General features: G+C 44.1%; 1 protein-coding gene across 4 annotated transcripts in view; it reads left to right on the plus strand.

Annotated features, from left to right (window-relative positions):
• LOC134350328 (grainyhead-like protein 2 homolog) overlaps positions 1-19,622 on the plus strand; it is a 172,962-nt gene that overhangs the window by 24,055 nt on the left and 129,285 nt on the right. For 2 of the 4 annotated variants that reach the window (XM_063055387.1, XM_063055403.1), the window contains 2 exons: positions 8,688-8,874; positions 8,974-9,041. The exons of 1 other annotated variant lie outside the window; for it this stretch is intronic. In XM_063055387.1, the coding sequence (XP_062911457.1) occupies positions 8,688-8,874; positions 8,974-9,041 (255 nt within the window). Of the gene's footprint in view, positions 1-8,684; positions 8,875-8,973; positions 9,042-19,622 lie in introns of all 4 variants that reach the window. One more of the 4 variants, XM_063055394.1, reaches the window with a different exon arrangement.

Raw genomic sequence — 19,622 nt, forward strand, 5'->3', positions numbered from 1 at the left:
GTGTCGGCAAGGTGTTGATTGTTATTGTGGCTGTTTTTTGCTGCAAGCAAGGTGGGGGAGATTTTAGGGTCTACAAGTTCTGTTTCTTTTCATTTTCATGCCAGTTGGGGGGGAGCTGATAACCTTTCTTTCATCAATGCCTATGGTCTTTCTGTATTTAATGGGTATCTGGAGTAGGCAAGCGCCAGAGTTGTAGTGTACATGCATACTTTGAAAATAAAATGAACCTTTGAACCTTTTATTTCTCTGTTCTACTTTGAATGACTTTTAAAAAAAAATTATCAATGTACAATCGTATATGCCACCATATACCATCCTGAGATTAGTATATGGTGACATATGTGTCCTTTGATAATACATTTTCTTTGAACTTTGAACATTAGGGGCAGTGTACAGTGGCCAGTTAATCTCCCAACCAGCAGGCCTCTAGGACTTGATAGAAAACCATAACACCCAGAGGAACTTCTTGCGGTTGCAGAAAGAATATAATGTGTGGAGTTCGCACAACACCCAGGGTCTCTGACACTCTATAAGGCAGTGGCTCTACTGGCTGCATCTCTGTGCCACCCAAACTAGAATGAAGTTCATTTCTGGTTCATTCTCAGACTTATTTATCACATGTACGTACATTAAAACATACAGTGAAATGCATTGTTTGCGTAAACAACCAACACGGCCTAAGCAGGTGTTGCCACACGTTCTGGCAGTAAACCTAGCAATGCCCATCGTGCTGGGCAGAACCACACTGAGGTGTAAGAAATGTCAACTTGCTCACCTTTAGTCCTCTCAAACAGCAAATCACCTGTTCTAATAATGTTAATTTGGAGAGATGTAGTGACTGGATGCTGTACGTAACTCTCCTCTTGTTCAAATATGTGTTGTAGAGATCTCCTGGGAGACCAAAGTTTGCTTCATTTTAATGCCTCTGTCTGGAGGAAGGCTGTATCCTACATCTATAAGATTGCCCCTGATAATGCAGCACTGCTTCATTTATTAACCTAGGTGTTTTTTTGTGAGCACATTAGGTTGGAAAGGAACAGTCCACAAGTGGCTCTGAAGGTGCATATTAGGTTTATACTTTGGGTACATTGTTGGTACTCACTTTTGAGTAAAGCTCCAATAAAAATTCAGGGTCACGTTCAATGAACACAGTTCAGTCCTGACTCTGAAACATTGCAGTATCAGAGTTACAATTTTTTAAAATAGATTTTTATTGCAATTTTTAAAAATATATTCAGAATTAGCTTTATTATTACTGACCTAAGTTGTTTTGCTGCTGCAATACAGTGCAAAACATTAAAAAATACTGTCAGTTACAATAAATATAAAAAAATTGAATTAGTGCAAAAATGAGAGCAAAAACTGAGGTAGTGTTCATGGTCTGGTCAGAAATTTGGTGGCAGAGGGGAAGAAGCTGTTCCTAAAATGTTGAGTGTGTGTCTTCAGACTCCTGTACCTCCTCCTTGATGGTGGTAATGAGAAGAGAGTGTGTCCTGGATGGGGAAGATTCGTAATGATGGATGTCGCCATCATGAGGCATTACCTTTTGAAGATGTCCTCAATGTTGGGCCATGCTAGGGCTGCCTCCAACCATTTAGTAAAACAAAACAGTTTTTAAATTAATGTAGCAAAGCTTTGTGACATTTTGAATTAATAATTTTTCTTCTTTTCCTCCAATTTCGCTGAGATTTACTGGTTGTGGATTTGTGGTTTTAATATTCCTCACTTCCAGACATAAATCATCTCTGTTGGTTCTAATTAGCTATGCTGACAAAAGTTAGAATCAGAATCAGAATCAGCTTTAATATTGTCGACACGTGTCGTGAAATTTAAAACAACAGTAAAATGCAATGCATGATAGATATGCAGTGGTATGCAAAAGTTTGGGTACCCCGGTCAAAATTTCTGTTACTGTGAATAGCTAAGTGAGTAAAAAATGAACTGATTTCTGAAAGGCATAAAGTTAAAGATGACACATTTCTTTAATATTTTAAGCAAGAAAACATTTTTATTTCCATCTTTTACAGTTTCAAAATAACAAAAAAGGAAAAGGGCCCGAAGCAAAAGTTTGGGCACCCTGCATGGCAGTACTTAGTAACACCCCCTTTGGTAAGCATCACAGCTTGTAAATACTTTCTGTAGCCAGCCAAGAGTCTTTCAATTCTTGTTTGGGGGATTTTCGCCCATTCTTCCTTGCAATAAACTTCTAGTTCTGTGAGATTCTTCGGGGCTGTCTTGCATGCACTGCTCTTTTGAGGTCTATCCACAGATTCTTGATGATGTTTAGGTCGGGGGACTGTGAGGGCCATGACAAAACCTTCAGCTTGCACCTCTTGAGGTAGTTCATTGTGGATTTTGAAGTGTGTTTAGGTTCATTATCCTGTTATAGAAGCCATCCTCTTTTCATCTTCGGCCTTTTTACAGATGGTGTGAAGTTTGCTTCCAGAATTTGCTGGTATTTAATTGAATTCATTCTTCCCACTACCAGTAAATGTTCCCTGTGCCACTGGCTACAGCACAAGCCCAAAGCATGACCGATCCCCACCTGTGCTTAACAGTTGGAGAGGTGTTCTTTTCATGAGATTCTGCGCCCTTTTTTCTCCAAGCATACCTTTGCTCATTGCGGCCGGAAGGTTCTATTCAAAAGGTTCAAAGGAACATCTAAACAAGCCTGATGCATTTTGGAAACAGGTCCTGTGGACTGATGAAGTTAAAATAGAACTTTTTGGCCGCAATGAGCAAGGGTATGTCATGGTCCGGATCGGGGTCCCTTTAAGTTTACCTTGTTTATGTTATGATCTGGACCGTTGATTCCCTGTTTTCCCGTGTCCCTCGGCTTTGGTGATTAGAGGCAATTAACGCTCGGCTGAACCGGTAGTTTATAGTCTCCGGCTTTCAGCCGTTCGGCACAGGAGCGTCTGCAAAGTCATCAAAGGTACGGTGTGCCGATGTCATCTGGCCGGAGCAAGCCTAGTCTCTGCTGAAATGAGTGCCAGTAATTCGCCCTTCCTCACCGGAGCAACCCTGTCCAGTTACCTCGCCGAAGCGAGCCTGCAAAGTTTCCTCATCAAGGTGGGTCCGTCAGTTAACCCGCCAGAGAGAATCAGGAGCCGCTGTCTACTGTTCCTGGGCTGAGTCTAGAGCTCGGCACTACCCAGAGGTTCCAAGCACCACGTCCTGGCTGCGGCGGCATCCAAGTACCACGTCCAAGTCCTGGCTCCGGCGGCATCCGAGTACCACATCAAGTCCTCACCCTGACAGCATCTGAGTACCAATTCAAGTCCTAGTCCTGGCAGCATCCAAGTACCATGTCCAAGTCCTAGTCCTGGCCCTGGCGGCTTCCCAGTTCTGAGTCAAGTCCTGGCCCTGGTGGTCTGTGATTCCTGTCCTACCCCCCTGTCTGAATCCCTTCTCTGCCCCTCTTGCCTCTAGCCCTCGTCAGTAGCCCTCGCTTGCACCTCGGTCTAGTTCTATCGCTGGAGCTGGATAGGAACTGTGTTGTTCTTTGGTGTTTGTCTTGTCTTGTCCTCGCCTCCGTGGGGTAAGTCAGGCCATCTTGCAGTTGCTCCACAGGGGGTCTTGCCTTGTCTTGTCCTCACCTTCATGGGGTAAGTCAGGCCGTCTTGCCGTTGCTCCACAGGGGGTCTTGCCTTGTCTTGTCCTCACCTCCATGGGGTAAGTCAGGCCATCTTGCCATTGCCCCGCGGGGGTCATGAGTCCCGACCCTATGTCCTGTACCCAAGGAGGGGTCCCGGCTCTCTGTTCTGTGTGTGAGTCCCGGCCCTATGTCCTGTACCCAAGGAGGGGTCCCGGCTTTGTGTTCTGTGTATGTGTCCATGGTTACGTGTACCTGCTCTCCTGAGACCGAGGCTGTGTCTTCCCATGTTCCTCCTCTCCCTAGCCCATGTCATGTCCTTGCCTGGTTCTGGGGTCTGAGCCAGAGGCAAGACCCAGGTACTGGGTCCTTGCCCAGTCTCTGGCTCGGAGTCCATACCCTAGCCTCTTCATGTCTCCTGTAGTTCTGGGATCCAATTCCGAGTCCCAGCCTGGTAGTAGTCCTGAGTCCTTGTCCAGTTTGCTATTCCTGCTCCTGCCTAGCTCTCCTGGTATCGAACAATAAACTAAATCTAACTAACCTCACAAGATGTGTCTTGCATTTGGGTCCACCCTTGCTCCCAATCCACCCCCCCCCCCATTGTGACAGGGTATGTTTGGAGAAAAAAGGATGGCTTCTACAACAGGATAATGAACCTAAACACACTTCAAATTCCACAATGGACTACCTCAAGAGGTGCAAGCTGAAGGTTTTGCCATGGCCCTCAGTCCCCTGACCTAAACATCATCAAGAATCTGTGGATAGACCTCAAAAGAGCAGTGCATGCAAGACAGCCCCCAAGAATCTCACAGAACTAGAAGCCCTTTGCAAGGAAGAATGGGCGAAAGTCCCCCAAACAAAAATTGAAAGACTCTTGGCTGGCTACAGAAAGTGCTTACGAGCTGTGATACTTACCAAAGGTGGTATTACTAAGTACTGCCATGCAGGGTGCCCAAATTTTTGCTTTGGGCCCTTTTTCTTTTTCATCATTTTGAAACTGTAAAAGATGGAAATAAAAAAGTTTTCTTGCTTAAAATATTAAAGAAATGTGTCACCTTTAACTTTATGCCTTTTGGAAATCAGTTCATCTTTTACTCACTTAGCTATTCACAGTGACAGAAATTTTGACCAACGGTGCCCAAACTTTTGTATACAACTGTAGAAAAATAAATAAATCAATTACAAAAAAAGGCAAATTAATTAAGTAAATACATAAATACATAATTACATAAATAAATTAAATAAAGTCAATTCAATTCAATATACATGTATATAAAATAGTTAAATTAAAAATAGTGCAAAAACAGAAAAAAAAGTGAGGAACACACATCAAAGTTGCTGGTGAACGCAGCAGGCCAGGCAGCATCTATAGGAAGAGGCGCAGTCGACGTTTCAGGCCGAGACCCTTCGTCAGGACTAACTGAAGGAAGAGTGAGTAAGGGATTTGAAAGCTGGAGGGGGAGGGGGAGATGCAAAATGATAGGAGAAGACAGGAGGGGGAGGGATAGAGCCGAGAGCTGGACAGGTGATAGGCAAAAGGGGATACGAGAGGATCATGGGACAGGAGGTCCGGGAAGAAAGACGGGGGGGGGGTGACCCAGAGGATGGGCAAGAGGTATATTCAGAGGGAGAAAAAGGAGAGTGAGAGAAAGAATGTGTGCATAAAAATGAGTAACAGCTGGGGTACGAGGGGGAGGTGGGGCCTAGCGGAAGTTAGAGAAGTCAATGTTCATGCCATCAAGTTGGAGGCTACCCAGACGGAATATAAGGTGTTGTTCCTCCAACCTGAGTGTGGCCTCATCTTTACAGTAGAGGAGGCCGTGGATAGACATGTCAGAATGGGAATGGGATGTGGAATTAAAATGTGTGGCCACTGGGAGATCCTGCTTTCTCTGGCGGACAGAGCGTAGATGTTCAGCAAAGCGGTCTCCCAGTCTGCGTCGGGTCTCACCAATATATAAAAGGCCACATCGGGAGCACCGGACGCAGTATATCACCCCAGTCGACTCACAGGTGAAGTGATGCCTCACCTGGAAGGACTGTTTGGGGCCCTGAATGGTGGTAAGGGAGGAAGTGTAAGGGCATGTGTAGCACTTGTTCCGCTTACACGGATAAGTGCCAGGAGGGAAATCAGTGGGGAGGGATGGGGGGGACGAATGGACAAGGGAGTTGTGTAGGGAGCGATCCCTGCGGAATGCAGAGAGAGTGGGGGAGGGAAAGATGTGCTTAGTGGTGGGATCCCGTTGGAGGTGGCGGAAGTTACGGAGAATAATATGTTGGACCCGGAGGCTGGTGGGGTGGTAGGTGAGGACCAGGGGAACCCTATTCCTAGTGGGGTGGTGGGAGGATGGAGTGAGAGCAGATGTACGTGAAATGGGGGAGATGCGTTTAAGAGCAGAGTTGATAGTGGAGGAAGGGAAGCCCCTTTCTTTAAAAAATGAAGACATCTCCCTCGTCCTAGAATGAAAAGCCTCATCCTGAGAGCAGGTGCGGCGGAGACGGAGGAATTGCGAGAAGGGGATGGCATTTTTGCAAGAGACAGGGTGAGAAGAGGAATAGTCCAGATAGCTGTGAGAGTCAGTAGGCTTATAGTAGACATCAGTGGATAAGCTGTCTCCAGAGACACAGACAGAAAGATCTAGAAAGGGGAGGGAGGTGTCGGAAATGGACCAGGTAAACTTGAGGGCAGGGTGAAAGTTGGAGGCAAAGTTAATAAAGTCAACGAGTTCTGCATGCGTGCAGGAAGCAGCGCCAATGCAGTCGTCGATGTAGCGAAGGAAAAGTGGGGGACAGATACCAGAACAGGCACGGAACATAGATTGTTCCACAAACCCAACAAAAAGGCAGGCATAGCTAGGACCCATATGGGTGCCCATAGCTACACCTTTAGTTTGGAGGAAATGGGAGGAGCAAAAGGAGAAATTATTAAGAGTAAGGACTTATTCCGCTAGATGGAGCAGAGTGGTGGTAGAGGGGAACTGATTAGGTCTGGAATCCAAAAAGAAGCGTAGAGCTTTGAGACCTTCCTGATGGGGGATGGAAGTATATAAGGACTGGACATCCATGGTGAAAATAAAGCGGTGGGGGCCAGGGAACTTAAAATCATCGAAAAGTTTAAGAGCGTGAGAAGTGTCACGAACATAGGTCGGAAGGGATTGAACAAGGGGTGATAAAACAGTGTCGAGGTATGCAGAAACGAGTTCGGTGGGGCAGGAGCAAGCTGAGACAATAGGTCGGCCAGGACAGGCAGGTTTGTGGATCTTGGGTAGGAGGTAGAAACGGGAAGTGCGGGGTGTGGGAACTATAACGTTGGTAGCAGTGGATGGGAGATCCCCTGAGCGGATAAAGTCGTTGATAGTGTGGGAGACAATGGCCTGGTGCTCCTTAGTGGGGTCACGATCGAGGGGTAAATAAGAGGAGGTATCCGCGAGTTGTCGCTGTGCCTCGGCAAGGTAGAGGTCAGTACGCCAGACTACAACAGCACCCCCTTTATCAGCGGGTTTAATAATAATGTTAGGATTAGTGCGGAGGGAGTGGCGAGCAGAGCGTTCCGAAGGAGTGAGGTTGGAATGGGGACAAGGTGCGGTGAAGTCGAGACGGTTGATGTCCCGTCGGCAGTTGGCAATAAAATGAGGTACTGTTTATGGGTTCAATGAACATTTAGAGATCGGATGACAGGGGAAGAAGTCTAGGCATAAGAACATTACCCTCCCTCTGTCAAATACAGAAATTCTTTTTTATATCTACTAAACAATGCCGTACAAGCTATGACCTTAACCAAACTGCATTGGAGGCTAGAGTCAAAAGGGTTTGTTCAATACCCTAGCACTTTCCTCAATCTTTCCCACTGTATTACTGCACATAACCTCCAGTGATCTTCCTTCTGTCATGGTGCTAACCTTTAAGATAAATGTAAAACTGTTCAGCCAGTCACTTCTACACTGAGGCCAATGGTACTGAGAGGGAAGGTGTTTTTAATCAACATAATGATATTATTAAGTAACTGGCATCCAAGAGTATGCCAGTTTCAGTGAATTAAGCCAAACATATACTCAGCGGCCACCTTATTAGATATACCTGTACATCTGCTCGTTCATGCAAATATCTAATCAGTCAATCATGTGGCAGCAACTCAATGCATGAAAGCATACAGACATGATCAAGAGATTTAGTTGTTGTTCAGACCAAACAGCAGAATTGGGAAGAAATATGACCTAAGTGTCTTTGACCGTGGAATGACTGTTGGTGCCAGACAGGGTGGTTTGAGTATCTCTGAAACTGCTGATCTCCTGGGATTTCCATGCACAGCAGTCTCTGGGGTTTACAGAGAATGGTGCGAAAAACAAAAAACGTCTAGTGAGCGGCAGATCTGCGGCTGAAAACGTCTTGTTAATGAGGGAGGTCAGAAGAGAATGGCTTTATTGGTTCAAGGTGACAGTAACTCAAATAAACACGCGTTACGACAGTGGTGCACAGAAGTCCATCTCTGAATGTGCAGCAGAAGACGACACTGGGTTCCATTCCTGTACCTAATGAAGTGGCCATTGAATGTATTTGATCTGTGTTTAACTTTGATATATTGTACAACAGATGGTTTTACTTAATCTTATTTCTATAGTTAGCAATCAAGTATAATTTTATTAATTAGTGATGATGGATCTGAAACTACCAGGCTACAAGTATCTAACTCTTTCATGGAGTGGTGCTGTAGGAGACTTCACATCTTTTTTTTAAGTTCTACGTTTGCACACTCATTACCAGCTTTTGGTCATTCTGAGAAATGACTGCAATTGTGTTTATCTGGGTAGTTTGGCTCCTCGTTTTGGAGTCATAAGTTTCCCCTGAAGAACTTTGATGAACTTGTGGATTTTTATGGCACCCTGGCAGCTTCCATGGTAATCTTGCTTCATTTGATGCCAGCCTCTAAGTTACTAAGTTTATTGAATTTAGTTTCACACCTTTCTGTTTGAAACTCTGATTGACCATTGATCCTGGTCTATTACTATGGCCACTGATCTGTCATTTTCCTTCTGATATCTGCTCGAGTCAGCACCAAACAGTAACCAGATTGATTCTCTTCCTTTGGCAGCAGCAAGCGCCTGGTGGTAGTACTACAGAATGACTCAAACTTCCATCCCAGACGTGCCTATACCAGTGAAGATGAGGCCTGGAAGTCATATCTTGAAAACCCTTTGACAGCTGCCACAAAAGCGATGATGAGCATTAATGGTGATGAAGATAGTGCTGCTGCCTTAGGATTACTTTATGACTACTACAAGGTTTGCCAGCTTCATACTAGATGGTGTTCTCCATCCAGTCTGCTCTTCTGAATCCAAGCGGCTGATATTGTTATATTTGGATTTTGTTGTATCTTTTAGGTCCCCAGGGAAAAAAGACTGATGCCACTTGGTAAAGTAGCTGATACACAAGATGATCAAGAGAAAAGGTACATTTGTTACTTTAGTAGTCTTTTAGTAAAATGCTAAACACAAGAGATTGCACAGATGCTGGAAATCCAGAGTGGCACACACGAAATGCACCTGCCCATCTTCTCCCTCTGGTGCCTCTCCTCCTCCTTTTCCTCCCATGGTCTTTTCTCCTCTCCTATCAGATTCTTTCTTCAGTCCTTTACCTGTTCTATCTATCACCTCCCACCTTCTTACTTCAATCCCCTCTTCTCCCTTACCTGGTTTCACCTACCACCTGTCAGCTTATTCTACCTCTGCTCCCCCCACTTTCTTATTCTGGTCTCTTCCTCTTCCCTGTCCTATCCTGATGAAGGGTCTCAGCCTCAAATCGTCGACTGTTAATTCCTCTCTGTCGCTGCTGTCTGACCTGCTGAGTTCCTCCAGCATTTGGTGTGTGTTGTTTTGCTAAATGGTGACTGTGTGTATAGGATTGATAACTAAAGTAGTTGTATTAGTGAAAGCGGTGGTGCTTACCATTATTGAAAGGGCTGATTTACCAGGCATGTAATTACTGCAAAGTTATCAGAACCTGTGCAAGAAAGGTTCCTTGCCCGCTGCCAAGAACTTAGCTTGGTCTCATCAGTGGATATGCCTCTGTTTTCGGCACATGGTCCTCTTCATCAAACAACAGCAACCTGTGGAACAGAAAAAGGCCACTTGATCTCTTTGGGAAGAGTTGTCCTTTAAACCCACCTGCCTACATTTTTATTTGGTAACCATGGAAGTAAATATATTCATGCAATAAAGATTACAGCAAGGGTTCTGGATGATCTCACATTTATGGAGTGTAGAAAATTGGACAACGGCCAGCATTAGAGTTTGAATAGGGCATAATTTAGGAAAATTCAGTCAAAGCTGAGGGAAAAGACAAACATAGAATGATGCAAAGTGTTTTAAATACACATACAGTGCAATGAGAGACCAAGGTCATAGCAGCACAGAAACCAGTCCTTGGGCCCATCAGGTCCAGGCTGACTATCACCTGATTTACCAGCATTTGGTCCATACTTGGTGAATCAGTGGTGTGATACTTTTTAAATGTTGTGAGATTACCTGTGTTCATCACCTTCTCGGGCAGTGCATTCCAAAATCTAATCACCCTCAAGGTGAAAAAAAATTATCTTGTTCTTATGGGAGATGGCTAATGTAATGTCCAAAGTAATCATATGATTAATGTACTGTAGATATGTTGTCAGGAGTCAACACTTTCAGTCAACACTGAATGTTTTTAGCTTGCCTATGATTAAAAAAATAAATCTTCAATTGATTTGAGCTGAAATTGTTACTGGCAACAGTACTAATAGCAGCCATAATAAGTGTGGGTAATGTAAAATAAAATTATTTCTGCAATTGATGCAATTCAGACATGCTGCTGGAAGAATTAACACAACTGCTCAAGTGATCAGATCTCCAGCATCTGCAGTTATTGTTTTTTTTCCCTAAACTGCTAAGTATTTTTCATTTAGATGAAGTGACTAAGACATCCACTTTTTTCGAAGATCCCTTTCCCCAGTGTCTGTGTCTGCGCACTGTGTGGCCCTGAACTGTTCAACTACAGAGCCATCAGCACCTGATGGAAGAGTCGCAAGTGAGAAAGGCGTGTGTTATGTTGTCCATTACTGCAAGGGGAATAAAGAGCAAGAGTGGAGATGTCTGAAATAAGAACAAAATGCTGAAGTACTTAGCCAGTTAGCATCCGTGGGGAATAAAAAACAGTTAACATTTCAGTTAAAAGTCTATTCATCAGATCCTGATCAGTGAAGGTGTGTTATTCTTTTAAGGAGGGCCTTGATGAGACTACACTTGGAGTGTTGTGTACAGTTGTTGTTTTCTCACCTAAAAAGGATGGACAGTAGGTCTGCAGCAGAGAGTCACCACATCAGTACTGGTGTGTAGAATATTACAGCTCAGTATAGGCCCTCAGCCCACTTTGTTGTGCCAATCTATTAACCTACTGCAAGATCAGTCTAACTCTTCCCTCCTACATAACTTGTGATTTTTTTTTATCATTCATCTGCCTATCTAAGGGTTACTTAAATGTCCCTAATGTGTTTTGTCTCTATCACCACCCCTGGCAGGGCATCCGTGCACTGACCACTTCCTGTGCAAAGAACTTGTCTCTAACATCCCCCCCCCCCGCCCCATACTTTCCTACAATCACCTTAAAATTATGCCCCCTTGTATGAGCCATTTCTGCCTGGGGTGGGGGGGGGGGGTGGGGAAGGACTTTGGCTATCCCTTCGATCTACTTATACTTCTTTTCATCTTGTCAACCTCTGTCAAGTAACCTTTCATCTTCCTTCACTCAAAGGAGAAAAGCTTTAGCTCACTAAACTTATCCTCATAAGGCGCACCCTCTAGTCCAGGCAGCATCCTGGTAAATCTGTTCTTCCAAGGAGGGTGATTCCCTGGATAAAATCTAGAACTAGAGTTGGCAACTGCAATATAATGGACAAGACATTTTTGATTCGTTCAGAGGTGGCAGTTCTCTGGAAAATTAGCTATGAATTTATTGAAAATTGGGGAATGGCCTACTGTAGTTCCTATTACACAGACTAGTGATTTACACTTGCCAGTTATCAACCAGTGCAATCTCTGGTTTACATTTAACAGAGTCTCATTATCGATCTCAATGATCAGCAGATGGTAATGTCCAACTTGGAAGTTGATAAAAGACCTTTGTTTTGTAGATATTGAGTTACAAGGTCCGTTCAGTGACCAAGCTGACAAGCCTGAACTCGATCTTTGAATGTGCACGTACACAAGCATCATCTGCATTTTGCAGTTTCGGGGACAAGGTTTCAGGCCATCCTTGCAGGAAGGTAGAAAGGGGTTCTGGTTATTCTTTTCCTTGTGTGACCTGGATTCAAGGCCAGTTGTTGCAAATGACTATGACTTCTGAAAGTCCCAAAGGGACTAATGGTGGTTGAAGCTAGAAGATATTTGTCTCAGGTGAGGTAGGATGAAGTGGACTAGGAGGTGATACTGGTTTCCATTCCTGACTAAGCAGACTTCATGCAATAGCAAATGCTCGTCCTACATTTGGAATGGTCACAGGCTTGGAATTCGTAGAATTCAATCAGGATGAAACATTTGTTCCTTTGGGAATAACTTTGAATTGAGATGACACTTGTGGGCTGCACCCCAGCTCAGCTTTGGTGTGCTGATTGTGAACACAAATGACACGTTTCACTATCTGTTTTGATGTACACATGATAAACTTGAATCTTGAATTGTGACACACTGGCAATCTCTAGACATGATGGAGCTTGGAGCAGAGTGTTTATTTCAGGAGTCTCATGTGAATGATGTAGCCCGACCAACGGAGCTGACCGAGTTTAATTAGGACAATGGTGCCAAAGGTTGGACATTAGTATTGGTTTGCTTATCTTGCCAGTAGATGTGAAGGACTTTGCAGAAACAAGATTGTTGGTCCTCTTCAGTACATTGGTATGTGCTGCAGGTATCTCTTTCCCCAGGAAGTCAGGGGTTTCAGGAGTTACTGTGGCTCAGTAGGTCATGAGCTTTGTGCCAGGTTTGCAAACATGTTTTACCTCCTGTAGCCAAAGTCGGTCCCAGGGCAATCAAGATGATGGGGAACTTCACAGTCACTGAAAGATAGCTCTTGACTTTCGGAAGTAATTTACACGTTCCTGAATCTTATTATGGATTTTTAGGATGAGTAGATGGTAATGTCCAATGTGGAGGTCGATAGAGGACCTTTGTTTTGTACAAGTTGTGTACAAGGTCCATTCTCTGAACCGCATCAGTGACCAAACCAGCAAGTTTGGAACTCAGTCTCTGAACATGCATGTACACAAGCATCAAATACATTTTGCAGTCTGATGGTGATAAACACAATGACCATAGACCATAAGATTTGGCCCATTGACTCTGCTCTACCATTCCATCATGTCTGATTTATTAACCCTCTCAACCCCATTGTCCTGCCTCCTTCCCGGCACCTTTGATGCCCTTACTAGTCAAGAAACTTTCAAACCCCACTTTAAGTATACCCAATGACTCCACAGCCTCCTTGGGCAAAGAATTGCACACATTCACCATCGTTGGTCTCAGAGAGGCAGTGTCTTTGGTTGACCAATTTTCCAGTTATCGTAAAACTTAGCACCATTACAGGAGGAAGATTGCTGATGATAAGCAGTAATACAGTGTGAAAGATTGAGGGAAGTGCTGGGGTATTGAACTAGCCTTTTTGGCACTAGCCTCCAATTACATTTGATCTGATGTGGACCTGTTGGTTAACTGGTTGTATGGTTTGAATGTCAGAATAGGAGCTGATGTCTTTATATCATTATTTTTGCATTGTTATTCCTGGCAGAATGAAGCATCAGATGGTAGATGAGTTTTCTGAAGTAATTTTTCATCGAATGTCAGAATATCAGAGGATTGCTTGTAGGATTGCCGAAACATGCAAAATGCTGGTGAAACTCAGCAGGTCAGGCAGCTTCTTTGGGGTGGGGGGAATGAACAGTTAATGTTTCAGGTCGAAGCCCTTCTTCAAGCCTGGAAAAGAAGGGGACAGAAACCTGAATAAAAAGGTGTGGGGAGGGGAAGGAGTACAAGCTACCAGGTGATAGGTGAGACCAGGTGATGGGAAAAGGTGGGTGGGGGAGGGAGAATGAAGTAAGAAGCTGGGAGGTGATAGGTGGAAGAATTAAAGGGCTGAAGTAGGGGTTAGTGGACCATAGAAGAAAGAGGGGAACTGGAGGATGGTAATGGCAGGTGATGAGAAGAGGTGAGAGAGTAACTAGAATAGGGAATAGAAAAACGAGAGGAGCAGGGAAGAATAAAATTATCAGAAATTAGAGAAATTGATGTTCATGCCTTCAAGTTTGAGGCTTCTCCCGATGGAATATGAGTTGTTGGTCCTCCCACCTGAGCTTGGCCTCATCGTGGTAGTAGAGGAGCCATGGATAGACATGTTGGAATGGGAATTAGAATTAAAATGGGTGGCCACCCAGAGATCCTGCCTTTTACGGTGGAAAAAGCGAAGGTGCTTGCTGAAGCAGTCTCCCAATCTACATCGGGTCTCAGTGATGTAGAGAAGGCCTCACCAGAAGCACCAGATACAGTAGATGACCCTAAGAATCCAGCAGGTGAAGTGTCACCTTCACCCAGAAGGACTGTTTCGGGCTCTGAATAGTGGTGAGGGAAGACATGTAGGGGTAGGCATAGCACTTGTCACACTTGCAGGGATAAGCACCAGGAGGGAAATTAGTGGGGAAGAGTGGGGGGACAAGGGGGTCACATAGAGTGCGATCCCTGTGGAAAGCGGGAGAGGGAGAAGGGTAAGACGTGCTTGCTGAGAGGATCCCGTTGGAGCTGGTGGAAGTGACGAAGAATAATGTGCTCAATACAGTGATGTGTAAGTAAGGGCAAGCAGAACTCTACCTCTGTTACTACAGTGGGAGGATGGGGTGAGGGCATGTGTGTGGGAAATGGAGGAGATCCAGCTAAGAGCTGCATTAGTGGAGGTTTGCTGTCTTGTCAAGTAATTATATAGGTGCTTGCTAAAATGTGTCAAACTCTTTGTGTTTAAATGGCTTTGAGCAAATAAAGCATCAGCATTAAGGCAAGGTAGAGAATTCCAGCATCTGTTGTGTTAAGAGAATTCAATAACCTCATTCACACCTGGATCTATACAACGCTGAGACAGCAGTGCATAAATTAAGAGCTGATTGGGGCGTAGTTGTTTTGCGTTACAACATTACTGGAGTATTACTTTGTTGAAACTGACATTTAAAACTGGGTGTCTAACAAAGCAATTTTTCATTTGAGTTGATGCTTTAAAGTTGGGAGTGGAGGTCTGGCACCCCAAAAAAATCAAATAAATCGGATAAAATGTATGTGTTCTGAGATTTGGGGTGGCAATCCTACTGATGGTCTAACAGAATTTTGAAGTTGTAGACTTGCATGATATTTCCTGCTTAAACACGAGATTCTGCAGATACTGGAAATCCAGAGTAACATACACAAAGTGCTGGAGGAACTAAGCAGCTCACGCAGCATCTACGGAGGGGAATAAACTGACGACGTTTTGGTCTGAGACCTTTCATCAGGACTCCTGCATAATCTGTCTGAGAGAACATGTTGAGGAAGTATGCTTGCATCTGAGGGACACAAGGGACTGTAGATGCTGGAATCAGGAGTTACAAACAATCTGCTGGAGGAACTATGTGGGTTAACAGCAAACTTTGGGGCTGGGGGAAGAAATAGTCAATGGTTCAGATTGAAACCCTGAATCAGGACCTCAAGCAAATTGTCTGAACCTTGTATCTAATCAAGGAGGCTAAACTGTTTACAATAGGTCCCCAAAAAAATGGGCAGTGTAGATTTTGGTGAGTAAAGATTTTTTTTAAAGATTAGCTTTAATTGCCACATGTATATCAAAACATACAGTGAAATGCGTTGTTTGCATCAAACTAAATCAGTGAGGATTATACTGGGCAGCCTGCAAGTGTCGCCATGCTTCTGGCACCAACATAGCATGCCCATGGCTCAGTCATCTTGACCGTGCCTCTTTGGGACGTGGGAGGAACCCGGAGCACCCAGAGGAAATCCACATGGTGATGGGAAGAATGTGCAAGCTCCAGGCAGCAGTGGGATTCAAACCTCATCAGTGACCACTGTGTAATACTGTTACACTACCGGCTATGATAAAAACACATTCTTGATTATCTGAGCACACCTGTAGGAACCGGTTTTGCTCAAGTTCAAGTTCAAGTTTATTGCCATTCAGCCATACACATTTATACAGCTAAACGAAACAACATTCCTCTGGGATGAAGGTGCAAAACACAGTATGTATAATTTCACATAGAGCACATAAAATAATATTGATACAATAGTATTAACAGATAATTTAAAAAAATCTGTAGATGTACAAGTTGACAGTTGTTTATACATTTAACATACAGTTAAATGTATAACAGTATAATGCTGCTGGAGCTGTCATCAATAGTATGTACTGGGTGGTAACAGGGTGTTCAGAAGCTGTTAACCAGCATACCAGTCTGTGTTCTTATATTGTGGTACCCGCTGCCTGGCAGTAGGAGGGTAAAGAGATTGTGGGTTGATGGGAGGGGTCTGTGTCCTGGATGGTGGGGGGAAGAGATCCCAATGATTCCCTCAACAGTCCTCAGAATCCATTGCAGGATCTTGCAGTCAGATGCCTTGCAATTCCCATATCAGAGAGTGACGCTGCTGGTCAGGACACTCTTGATGGTGCTCCAGTGGAATCTGGGGACGGGGAGCCTCACTCACCTCAATCTCCTTAGAAAGTGGAGATGCTGCTGTGCTCTCTTTACTAAGGAGATAGTGTTGAAGGACCAGATGAGATCATCGGTGATATTCACCAGAAACTTGGTGCTCCTGATTCTCACCATTGATGTGCAGTAGGGTGTAGTCAGATTGCACTTTCCTGAAGTCCACAATCACCTCTTCGGTCTTGTCCACATTAAGACTCAAGTTGTGTTGTGTTCACATCACAGCACAAACTGTTGTTATCTGCGTGTATTGTTGCAATGCAAAAGTTGCTGGCGAACTTTCTGAAGAAGTGGAGACTTGACTTTTTAAAGCGCCATTTAGCAAGCAAATCACTTACGGACAGTGTGCAAATGCTCTGGCAAGAAAATCCTTCATTACCTGCTACAGGCCTGCTTCGTATGTATGTGAAAGTGCAAATGAATGAGAGTGAAAATGACCAAACACAGAGGAGATCAAAATTCTTATTGACCGTGTTAAAATAAATATTTCTACATATAAAATTCAGTGCACACAGGTTGTTGTCACTGGGCAAAAAATTGTGCAGCACAAGATTGTTGCGCACGCTGGTCATTAGAACTTAGAGGGAACATTGGAAGTAACTGTATTTGGGTCTGGTGGTCCTGGTATGGTTGTGGCATAGTGTTCTCCCTGATGGAAGTGGAGTGGCTCATGCTGTGTAACCCCCAAGGAGAAATGATGCTGGTTACTACCAGGACAGCTGTTGCGGAGTCTGTACCCTGCAGCGGCTCTGAAGATATCAAAGACAACGATATCCCTGGAGCTCTTCCTTTTTCTTGCATCTAGCAGGATCCGCACTCTGTCTGATTTATAAGCCGAACTTGTAACATAGTCTCACCTTTGTCCACTTTTTATTTCTGATATTCAAGAGCTTGTTTTTTATCAAGATGGCGCCATTATGCAGTCTCTGTCAAGATCGTGGCTCAGATTTAATTGTTTTCTTAAGTTCTTAGGGATGATTTTGGGAACAGAAAGGGGAGTTAGGAGTCAGATTAGCATTTAAGGACAGGGATGTGGAGGAGTTAGAGGGCATATTAGGGGTTAGGAACACGGATGTAGAGGAGTTAGAGGTCAGGCCTTCGCTCTACACTCCACATTCCACATTCGAAGTTCAGCGATGTAAACGGATGATGAAGAACATCCGTGGATGTCAGGCTGTCCCAGTCAGTGTGTCCCAGGATCAGGTTTCCACGCGAGCAGATGGCGCAAGGGACTGGAGTTTTTGAGGCATCAGCTAGTCCAGGGATCGATACCAAAGATCAATCAGTAGTCCAGAAGTCGAAGTCCAATGGCTGAAGCCTGGAGACTGGAGTCAGGAGGCTGGTCGTGGAGTTGGAGAACTGTGTGTGAGTTTGAGAGGAAAGAGGTTGTTACGCTGTTGTTATTTTGTTGCGTGTGTTCTGTGTTGTTCTCTGAATGTTGCGGGCATGCTATGTTGGCGTCAGAATGTGTGGTGACACTTGGGGATGCCTCCAGCACATCCTTGGGTTGTGACCACAGACGACATAGTTCACCGTATGCTAAATAAATCTGAATCTGACTGCAACCTGGCCCGGCAGTGGTGGGGCTGTGATGAAGAACTCGTACAAGTCACTTTTCCTCCTGCCTGCAGCCACCAGCTCATACTGACATTGCACTAGTTAGCACTGTGCTGAGAACCACAAGTGGTGAGATGTAGACTTGAGTGATCTCCAGCCAGGGTAGTAGGAGGGCTACCCTAATGGGTGAGGTTGCACACAAATGAGGGTGCAGGGCATACCAGCGGACACTGCAGTGGCACAACCTGCAGGTAAAGCACCAAGTAATGGTTAGCACATTGGGAATCCTGCCAGAAACCATCTTCTCCAAATATACATCAGGATCCAGTACCAACTTGACAATGCTTAGCTGGAGGAATGGATCCAGAAGCTAACTATAATGCAGTGTCAGTTGGGTTATACCAAAGCCGTGGCTGTGGTATGCAATATCGTGTGTGCTGAACTGCTGAACTCACTCCTCCACAAAGGATTGGAGGGTGTTGCAACAATCATGAAACCTTTCATCCAGCAGATACATAGCAGAAGGTTGGCATGGTAGCACAGTGGTCAGCAAAACATTTTTACAATGCCAGCGACCCGGGTTCAGTTCTGCTGGTGTCCGTAAGGGATTTGTATGTTTCCCCTGTGACCGTCTGGCTTTCCTAGTTACTTATGAAACTAATTGAATTCCTATTATTAAGTATTATGGTTAACCTCAATTTCAGTTACAGGTCATTATGTCTACAAACTCAGATTCAACCCCAAAAATACATATGCAACTTAACTCCTTTCATGACAAATCTCCAACATCACAACTTTTAAACAAAGTAAATCTCATTCAGTCACTTATCAAAGTTCTTGCAAAATAATCAGTTCTTCCAGAAAATCAAATTCAGATCCTTCGAATGAGAAATAAGATTATACATCCAACCGTATTAAATCCTCTGTGTCTTGAAACATTTCATTCCTGCACTGGTTCTTCGATCTTGAGTGGTTCACCATCTTGTTTCTTGGTTCGTTGGGATGATGCCGTGGGTCAACCATGCAAAATCGATTCACAATACTTACGTAAAAAAAAACCTGACCTGTATACAACAGGGTTACAATCTGCAAGTTCTTACACGCATTCTATTTTCTATTTCAAAATCACTCAGTATCACATTGCCATTTCCAAACATTTCTCAGTTTCAACACTACTGAACGTAGTTCACACTCAAATTATACACTTGGAATAGTAAAAGTGTTTTAACTCACCAAATCCCTTTGTATGGTTTAACAGAACTAATTCCCGGTTACACGGTAGAGATCTTGGACACTACTCTGCCAATATCATCTCGCAATATCTGCTGCTCTTTATAGCCATAGCTTCAATAAATGTTTTATTGATATCGTTTCTCATCCGGGGTTTCACCCTGAGAATTTCCAGTAAGTAGGATATAGATGCTAACTCCTAATTCCACTTTTAACAGATTTCATCTTTAGTTAGTTTCTGTAGTTTGCCACATTTCTGTCACTTGTCCGCCACTCGTCAGCCATGCTCATTCTCGCATCGCTTTTTTTCCAAGTTCTCTTTTTTTTTCAGTAAACCTCGTTTTCATCCCTCCACAGGTGGAGCTTTCTAACATTACATCTTTGGGTTTAATTAACCTGAGTTACAAGTGGATGCGTGTTTGATTGCAACATTTAAGAGAAGCTTAGATAAGTTAATGAGTTGGAGATTCTACAGATGGTGGAAAT

This window comes from Mobula hypostoma, chromosome 1, assembly GCF_963921235.1.
Source record: "Mobula hypostoma chromosome 1, sMobHyp1.1, whole genome shotgun sequence".
NCBI lineage: Eukaryota > Metazoa > Chordata > Chondrichthyes > Myliobatiformes > Myliobatidae > Mobula > Mobula hypostoma.